Source organism: Triticum aestivum, chromosome 3A (genome assembly GCF_018294505.1).
Source record: "Triticum aestivum cultivar Chinese Spring chromosome 3A, IWGSC CS RefSeq v2.1, whole genome shotgun sequence".
NCBI classification, from domain to species: domain Eukaryota; kingdom Viridiplantae; phylum Streptophyta; class Magnoliopsida; order Poales; family Poaceae; genus Triticum; species Triticum aestivum.
In genome coordinates this window covers 721,093,972-721,104,218 of record NC_057800.1, presented here as the reverse complement: position 1 = coordinate 721,104,218, position 10,247 = coordinate 721,093,972, and the positions used below count along the sequence as shown (strand labels likewise).

The 10,247-nt window shown below is 43.9% G+C and overlaps 1 protein-coding gene across 1 annotated transcript; it reads right to left on the bottom strand.

The window, feature by feature from the left end:
* Positions 1–7,612: 7,612 nt before the first annotated feature.
* LOC123059435 (UPF0481 protein At3g47200-like) lies at positions 7,613–9,332 on the bottom strand. The gene is made up of 2 exons (XM_044482010.1): positions 9,235–9,332; positions 7,613–9,132 (listed from the first exon to the last, which is right to left on the bottom strand). Exons 1-2 carry the CDS (start codon positions 9,245–9,247, stop codon positions 7,712–7,714), a joined length of 1,434 nt encoding a protein of 477 aa, XP_044337945.1. The 5' UTR covers positions 9,248–9,332; the 3' UTR covers positions 7,613–7,711.
* Between the last annotated feature and the right edge of the window lie 915 nt (positions 9,333–10,247).

Genomic DNA, 10,247 nt, shown 5'->3' with positions numbered 1-10,247 from the left:
TGTAAACACCCCCTCGATAACTTCTATGTAAATAACACGGTAACTTACGCACAACAAAGATGATAACTCATGTAAAAATATAGCGGTACCTTTTGACCCGACGGAAATGTTATTGAAACACACTCCCTGATAACTTCCGCCTAAATTGTATGGTAATATGCGCATAATAGTGTTGATAACTTACATAGCACAGGCGTTAAAACATTTTAGAAAAAAAAGTCGCCGGAACATACTAATACGAGATCTAATTTCGAAACTCTCGTCGCGAAGGATTTTTTTATGTTAAAACGATTTTCCGATCGAACCGACAATTTAAGCTACAAATATTTTTGAAGTTTTGAAAAAGTATGAGATCAACTTTTTTATCTCTAGTGCATGCATGCATGTGCATGTGAGAGAAAGTTGAAGGAATCATTTTTACCCTCTATTAATTTTTTGTGTAAAGCATAAGCATGGTGACTTTTTTTAAAGCAGTCACCGAAACATAGAAACATAGGGTCTAATTTCGAAGGTCTCATCATGATGATTTTTTATGTGAAAATAGTTTTTCAATCCCGAATTATCTTTGAGCTACAATTTAAAAAAAATCATCTAGGAAGAATCTAGAATGACAACTTTTTTGTCCTTGTGCATGCATGCATGTTTATCTGATAAGAAGGTTAGAGAAATCAGTTTTATGCCCCGGTAATATTTGTGTAAACAGTATGGTAACATATATAGCACATGCATGATAACCTACATAGCCGATGTGGTAACTTTTGTCCGAAAAAAAGTCGTCGGAACATATCAACATGAGATCTAGTTTCGAAGATCTCGTCGTGACGAATATTTTTTGTAAAAACAGATTTTGAATCGGAGTTACCACTACAAGAAACTTGTTAATACATGACGGATTTCCGATGACAGTTTCGAAATTCGTCATGAACGGCCTAGTACAGACCCGCAAGCCCACTAAAGCCCGCCTAAAGCCCTAAACCTTTCCCCGTATAAAAGCAAACCCTAAGAGAATCCCGTCCCCAATCCCTTTCTACATCCGCCGCCACCACGCCTCGCCTCTCCTCTCCTCTCCTCGCCCCCGTCCTCTGTCTCAACCTTCCCGCCTCCAAGCGACGATGATGGCCTGAGATCCATGGCGACAGCGGCTGCAGCGGCCCAATGGAAGTCGCGGCCAACCCTAGCCGCCGTGGCGCGCCTCAGCTGCTCACAACCCATGACCTGGGCCATGGATCTACGGCAGGGACCTCCCTCCTCCGTCTCACAGGCCGCGCAACTGCCTCGCCATCCGGAGATTTGGAGCAGCAAGGGCCGGATGAGGAGAGGACGACGACCGTGACCCGCGGCAGGCCCGAGCTCGACCTCGCCGGCAACGTCGACACCCCTCACAAGGTCCATCCCTGCCCCCCCCCCCGGTCGTCTCCTCTATCCATTACTTCCTCTTCTCTCCCATCCCCAATCAAAGTTTTTTTTGCTTTGATTCAGAACAGCAGGAGCTCTCTGCCTCTCCAGTTTGATGGATGGGAACGACCGGGACCCCACGCTCGAGCCAGATGAGCTCGATGGCTAGCAGCCCCGACAACCATGATTCCCCAGAGAACAAGAAGGTCGACCCTCTCACTCTGGTTTTTTCTTTTCTTTCCAAGCCGATGTCCATCCTATCCACCCCTGACTCCTCCTCCAGGACGAAAGTCCAAAATCCGCGTGATTGGGCAGCGGTGACGCCTTGCATGCCGTACCCTTCATGAAGGCGCATCTGGGGAGGCTTGGGTGTTCGAGAGAGGGCTGTTCTGGCAGTGGACTCCGGGTGGCAAGGGGCGGTGGCAGTGGTGCGGAGGTTCTAAGGTGGAGTGGCGTGTGATTTACCGCGTGAAGACGGCGAGTATTGGCGGCATGGTGTAGCCGGATCTCGACGACGGATATGTCTAGGTGGATGAGTGTAGGGTGGTGGCATTGTTTGGCGCTGTGGCGGCGTCGACGGCAAGCCTCACAAGGTCGGTGCGTCAGTGCTTGCTCTGAAGAGATCGGTGGAACATGGTGGCTACGACCCAGAGTGCGTCGGGCCGGTATGTGCCCCACACCCGGTATGTGGCTTGGTTGGTCCCCCGGCTTTAGATGTTAGGCTTAGATGAGAGATTTGGGTATTCGGCTTAGACTTACTACACCCCTTCATCAATTGGATAGGAGTAGCGGCAGACCAATACGGCGGATTCAGACATATCGATGTATTATTTTGTAAGGTCTTTGTGAATAATTAATAAAATGATTGCATGCATCTCTCAGATGCAAAGGCCGGAGGTAATCCTCCTTTTCAAAAGAATTTACATGTTTGTGTGCATCTTCATGACGCATAGGCCACAGGATTCTCCTTTTTCAACAAAGTCTAATCAAGATTATTCTTAAAACATGCTTTTGCACCGCTTTATATATATAACCAATTGAGCAAGTCCAAGTGCAAGAACGCAAAATCCGAGTATATCAAAATTATTCAGACTCGGTATGTGTTGGAAAATTTATAATTTTTTTTATTAATCTAGTCCAGAAATAAATCATGAACATGACATTGACAGAATTAAGCTCACACTGATATTTTATACTGTATAAGCACATACTAGACATAAAGTAGAAAAATTTACGCAAACATCTAATATGGCCAACACAGAAATAAACAGGAGCAGGATAAACAGATTATACGTACCCTTCAATCGGCCAAGTCATAGACGCGGCAGCGGCGGTGGCAGTCTCCTCATCAACCTTCTTCTTGGTTTCGGTTTGTTGGCTTATAGTGATGTCGAGAAGGATGAGGACATAGTCCAAGCAGTGGACAAAGACGAACAACGGCTAGCAGTCATTGCGGAGACGCTGCACTAAACCTAATCACCCTTCTCCCGATGCAAGAGGGCGGGGTTCCAGAGGCCTGCTCTCCCGTACAGCCATGTAAGTGGCGGACATGATGCGGTCGCCAGAAGTAGAATGATGGTGTGCATGATCACGTGGAGCTGATGTGATCTAATCTAGGTGACGGCTAGGGTTGTCGATGCCTTCAATATATGGCAAAAATTAAGCACACACATGGAATAGGTCAGAGCTCAGCTCGTACATGAAACACGACGCTTGTGCTCAAGGCTGACGGCGGAGGAGTAAGGCATGTGTACCACTCCTCTTCTCGAGTCCAATAGCACGTGGAAGAAGAACACTTATAAAGGGTTACCTTGTCCCTTGTCTTACCAACAAAAGGGTTTGTGACTTCTTGAACTAGTACAAGATGTGGAAGTTGATTGCTCTTGTTCTTGCCAAATGAATATGAGTGAAGTATGTTGGTAGAGTCACCCTCAAGAACTCTCTAGTTCTTCTTCTTCGGGATCCATATCATATTGATGGCAATCCTTGGGGTTGTAGATGTACTTGATGAAGTAGAGCTTGACGTAGTCTTGGGGACCCACTTGACGTAAACTCTCCCCAACTTGTGTGCTGGAAATAAACTTTCCACCATCATGTCATGACACCCGCATGAGACCTGAGGGATATTTTCTGAAATTGTTTTATGGGACATTTTTTCATACTTTTAAAATTGTATAAATTTCTAGTTAAAAACTTATATTTTGTGTGTATGTCTAGCTTGTAGTAGTTTTTATATATAGCATGAAGTTAATCCTTTGTATGCATCTAGCTTTTCGTATGGTAATTTCATACTAAACAAATGTGCAACTAAATTACTAAAAAAAATGTAAGTTTTATTCTTCGGCAATCTATTGTGTACTTACATACATCTTAATATTTATCTTTCTATATTGAAATAGGTGGAAATTATAAATTTTTTTTGAGGGAAACTCGCAAATCTATTATTCATATGTTGGTGAAAATTATAATTAAAAAACATTGGACGATTCTCAGACGTGCAATCCTCACTCCTTTTTCTTTTTGAATCTTATCCCATTCCAGCCCACAAACGGAGCTGTGCTAGCCCAACTGGTAGCCGGGTGCATGCAAAATCAGTAGTTAAGTGTATCTTCTCGTGATCAGATGCATTTTTTCATGAGCGTAATTCTAGAATGTAGTTAACGAATATTGATTACGGAGCAGCCTATACACATGGTTATAGTAGCCATCAGGTTTGGGTTCTACTCCAACGAGCAAACAAATACAAACATCCAACAAATAGTTCACCTAAATTTTCGCTTGTATTAGTCGCTTCTCTGCTATGCTATGATTGGTCTTTGCGCCGATGGCTGCAGTTGGTCTCTTCAAACAGTTGGCATAACTTTTATTTTATATTTCAAATAGTTCATTGAAATTTCGAGTTTTAGTTGATTAGTTGGTCTTTTCAAATTATCCACTTGACTTATGTTTTAGGTTTCATATAGTTTGCGTAACTTGCAGGCTGCAGTTGGTCTCTATGCCAATTGACAAAATGGGTCATCTACTGAAAGATAAAGGAGGAGCATGCGTGATGTGCCTCGCATTGGAGAGGAGCTTTTGTAGAAAATCGTGTCTGGTCGATGCCCACAACATTAAACATGGGTCTTTTCGGTGCGGCACTTTGAATGCGACCATCATAGGGCACTGTGTGCTACTAATATACCACACACATTCCGCTCCTTGTATTAGACCATCCATCCAAATATGAATACATATAACACGCCATAATACAGAATATTTTTATTTTGGAACATTTACTGTTGCTAGCAAAATGTGAAAGTAAAAACAATAAAAATCTGGTATTGGATTATGACCCTTAAACGGCCGTCCAGTCAACCTGTCACCACACCCTATACTAGTTTATCCAAGTCTATACGAATAGCATATGATGTACATATTGATATCTCCTTCAAATTTATGCGTGGGGGTCTAGGCCAACACTCAGGGCATCTGAGATTTGTAGTGGCTGACAGGTGGGCCTTGAGGTTGTGTTACTAGCCCACCGACGCAGCTCTCTGATCTCAAAATGGCAACTAGCTAGGTCAAATTTGGTCGACTAGACCTCACACCGACCGAACAAAAGATTTTCAGTTATATATAGAATTAGTATTTACTTTAACCAAAATATTGGGACCGAACCCCATTGTGGCCCATGTGAGAGTCTGACTTAATAGGAGTGATAGAGTAGTCATATCAATAAGGAATTTCTTCTTTTTCGAAAGCCCATTCGAAAAAAACTCCAAAGTTAAGCGTGCTTGTCTTGGAGTAATTCTAGGATGGGTGAACGAGCGGGAAGTTGGTCGTGGGTGCGCACGAGTGAGGATAAAGTATGCAAGAATGACTAGTCTTGGTATGTGAGGTCAGTCTTGATCTCGCCAGACGTAACAGGATGTTACAATTTGTATCAGAGCTGGCCCTCGTGGTTACATGGACATGTGCGGGTCAGGTGCGCGGGCATGTGGCACATGGCGCGTGTGGCCTGTTGTAGCATACGGCATAGCACATGTGCTGGACTGAACGCAAATACATGTGCCAAGAGGGAACAATTTTTTATGGGCCGACGAGGACATCATTTCGTTCAAGTGGGGGTGTATATGAAGCCCATTCAAAAAGAACTTCAAAATTAAGCATGCTTGGCTTGAAGTAATTCTAGGATTGGTGACCGACCAGAAAGTTGGTCCCGGATGCACACGAGTGAGGATAAAGTGCACAGAAAAAATTAGTGTTGGTCTGTGGGGCTAGTCTTGATCCCGCCAAGCATAAAAGGGTTTTACAACCCACAAATTTATGTGTTGTTTATTCAGAGCCAAACAAGTGGCCAGCAGTCAAAAGTACCCTTGTGAGTTCGAGCTCAGATGAGCTTGGATAAACAGTAAAATCAAAAACATTTTAAAAAGTAAAAGAAAACTATTTTCTTTTAACTTTGCCGAATATTGTAATTGTTTGCAAAATTTCATCACCAGACCATATTTGTGGAAAGCGTGGCAAAGAAATAACAAAATCAGTGCTTCAAAATGTTTTCAAAAACAACATTTTCTATGCATCGACTTTGAGTTAATTTCACTTTTTACCCGGTAGCTGTACATTTGTAACACATATTACCCCACTTAGTGGACTTCTTTTGAAACATCAGATTTTGAAGAATTTTAAGATGGTTTTACCACAATTTTGCATTTTGCTTGTTTATGTTAGAAAGGATCAACATGCTGCGTCAATGATTCATAAAAATGTGTAAAGATCGGAGGGCGTCGTTGATGATCATGTCTAGACTTCTTTTGTTCATCTATTCCATTCCTCGCCGTCATCTAGATAATTTTTTACCTCGGGCGTCACCTCACACCTTGCCTAACGGTCAGAAAACGAGTGTCCAAAGTTTCTAAAAGGGGTATTTTAGATGAATTTCCACTCGACGGGGGTAATTAGTGTCACAGATGCATATCTAAGGGGTGAAATATGTAATTCACTCTTTTGGTTTTTTGTCACGCCTTTCACGAATGTGATCTCATGATAAAAATTTACAAGCACTTAGAACCTTTGTCAAATTTTACAATAAAAAAATCAGAATTTTTTAACTTGTTTCATTTTGTTTTAGTTTTACTGTTCATCCAAGCTTATTTGAGGTCGATCTTAGATGCTTCGCGTCCCCAGCACCTGCACTTTATATACTGGTTGAAGCCTCCTTTCCCCATGGACAGCCGAGGTGGTACGAACAAGAAAATAAGAAAATGAAATACCCACCGGACAGCCTGTTCCTAATCCACATATATTCTTCCTAAAAAAAGGTCTGTACCATTCTGGTGACACAATATAGTAATTATTTATCTATTTATTTATTTTTTAGCATAGTACAATCGATGTCGCTCATGTACATGACCATACACGGATCCCTGTGAACGCACGCACAGACAACCTACCCCTATGAGCACCTCCAAGAGACTGAGGTGGCATAACATTTTGAGATTTTCATCATAGGTGCCTCGAAGTCGACAGGACCGTCTCATTCCACTAAGCGAACATTGCCAGAATCCTGAAATAAAACAAGTAATAATGCGAGCACCAATGTCAAGTTTAGGACCTGAATTTTAATGGGCTGGGAATACCACTCTCCTCCTAACCATCGAACCACAAGTTGGCTCACATATAGTCATTATTTATTTGTCATGGTATATGAGTCTCTTGTCTGGAAAATCCTATTTGACGTAGTTGACGAAACGCACATGAAAGTATATTCTCGGCCGGTTCATTTCAACACTTCTATTGCATTAGTCGTTTTTGACCTGTTTTTTATCTTCAATTTTGATTTTTGTTGTTTTTCTGGTCCAAGCTTTGATTTATTCTGGTTTTCCTCATTTTTCATTTTTTTTCCTTTTGAGTTTTTCTTCTGGATTCTTCTTCTTATTTTATTATTCTTTCTTTTCTTTTTCTGTTAACAAATATATATTATATACATACTTTTTGAAAAAAATATGGTGACGATTCTTTTTGAATATAGTCATTTTTAATATTTGATGGATATTTTAAGACATACCATGAATATTTTTTACATAACCTGTTAATTGAATATCTTTTTTCAAAAAATGGATGTCAATGGCTGCCCCGTCATGGGTGTTTTCGCTCATATGTGAGCAGTGGGAGTCAAATAGGCCTCATGATGATAACAAGAGCAAAGAACATTGCATACGAGCACATGGAAGCAAACACATGATTATTCTTGGGCATTAATGCAATCAGTACAAACTACAAAGTCATCTAATACTCGACAAATACATCTAGGTCAAGCACGGCATACCATCTAGTTTCATCCATTCTTGTAACTCAAAACAGAGTATACAGCCTGGACGATAGCGCAAACTAGTCCAATGGCAGCCGCTAGGAGCCCGACGGCGAGCCAGGGGTTGTTGAAGTACTTGCGCCTCAGCCACGCCATCCACCTCTGCGGGTTGCTCAGGAAACGCTTCTCCAGCTTGCAGCATGTCTCCCTCAGATAGTTGCATCGGGGGTCGTTAGGGTCAAACATAATACCCTTGCAGAGGTCGGCAAAGCATCTGGCCACCTCATCATTGTTGCCTTGGCCATGCACGATGACGCCTCTCTTCATCAACAGCTCCACATCCTTTGTGGTGCAGGCCACCTGGGACATGAACACACAGTACGCTGTGACGTGGCTCCCCACCGTCTCCCGGTTCCGCTGCTCCAGCTCCATCAGGTTGCGCAGAAGGCGCCATGTCTCGGCGTCGATGTCCAAGCAGGGGACCTCCAGCGTGCCACTGCCGCTGCTCAGCTTCACGTCGAGGATGCACCGCGTGTTTCCGGTCTCGCTCATGTCTCGACGCTTGAACATCACCCCGGCGAAGTAGTACTCTGTCGCTGAGCGCCACCTGCGCACGGGCTCGGGGTCGGCGCCGCTGGCCGTTGTAGTAGAAGAGATCGTAGGTGCCACAGGTTTCAAGTGCATATGAAGAAGATGGAGAAGATTGCCTGGATCCGTCGGCACCGTGACCAGATCTGCTACCGCGTACTTTTGTCTCCTGATGAGAGCGAGAGCATACTTGGCAATCTGTGTAATCACACGATCGTTACCGTCCAAACCCGTCAGCTCCCCAATCTTTGCAAGGACAAAAAAAGGTATCTGGTTCTCTGCAAGGTAGAACACATCCCGAACCACGGCCAGCGCCTCGGCCCTGCTCGCTGACAGGACGCCTGCATTTGCAGTCCCAGCCGCATCGTCCATGGCTTGTGCTCCGAGTTGGAGGTTGACGAGGCGGGAGAGTATGTAGCAGCCGTCTAGGAGGAGCATGCGGACGAATTGCTCGCTCGTCATGTCAGGAAACGTGTTTCCGTAGCAGTTCCTCACAGATTCCTCGAGGTGTGCAAGCTCCTTGACGTAGACGTCCACCTCCACCGTCATGCCGGGTCTCCGAGCCTTGGCTGCCGTGATCACCATGTCCAGGCTCATCAGCTTGTCGTGCTCCATGGCGAGATGCGGGCTCTTGCTCTGGGGTCGAGGGTAGTTGTACGGGCCGATGGCGACGTGGTCGGGGTCATACTCGCCGTTGTCGACGTTACGCGTCTGGTCGCGGACCTTGGCGATGATGATGGGACAAGGAGGGCGCTTGTCGCCGACCTGCGCCTGTGGTGAGTGTAGGGCGTCTAATTCACCTCTCAGACCATTGGCCAGCTGAACCATCTTGGAATCGTCTGAATCGATAGAAGTTTGGCCTACAGTCGAAGCACATCAGTTAGCAGCACAGCATGATTTCGAATGTAATTAGCACATTAGTAAAATAGAAAAAGACGGGGGATGATAAGTTCTCTTGGCACCTTGCTGATCCATTTGCTTGCCCACGAGTGGTAAAGCACTAAAGCCTTACTCTGCCGGCGCTCCTGGAGTTCTCTTGCCCTCTCAGCGGACGCTCAGTTCACGCTTTGTTTCGGAGTTGGTAGCCCAGCGCCCGTATATGTAACCCTTCCTCCTAGTACTATAGAATCTGTTGTGGATAAGAACACAAGATTCACGCGCAGGCACGACCTGTATATGTGGAAGCTGCTCAAAGTTGCGATAATTGACACACTTTGCGAAAAGGAACCGACATAACACCTCGACTGTTCGAGTCAAGTCATTCTGAAAAGAGAAAGCTGGTTGTGCACGTTTGATTCCTTGCCTACATCAAGGCCTACATGCAGCACCGGCCAGCCGAGGAAGGAGTACTAGCTTTTCCTGCTTGGCAGCGAGGTTAAGCTCGTCCATCTTGCTAACTTCCGCGACTTACGTCCAGCAGTTTGGAATAGTATGAGCTTTCAGTATCAGATTCCAATCAACTGAGGTTCAGTAGACCGCGTGTATGCATGTGCATGTATTCATTGAGTTTTTTAACTACTTAGATAGCCAGGTGGCCTCGCAAATGAGAGAACATCATCTTAAATATGTTAAAAGTGTCCAAAAATTAAATTATGATATCATAATGTTCAAATTACTGACCCTTAAAGAAATATAAGAGCTTTTGGATCACTAAACTACTTTGTGATGTACTAGCCGGCACATTTGCGGGTTACCGCTCGAAATTTCACGGGCAATTGCTCGGGCTAGTACTACCAGAGCAATTATGTGCCCTTTATGTCAGTTGTTCGTTAGTTTTTACTCTTGGGCATAACGTGATGCTAGAAAATGGTGCAATGATTTATTAAGAAATGATGGGTTGATATTTTGTGGTATTTAATAACATGTTATTTTTCTAGGGTGTTATTTTTCTAGATTATTAAATATGAAAATGAAGACATATTTTGTGGTATTTAATAACATGTTATTCAATAAGCATGAAAGAAAAGGGGAGAAA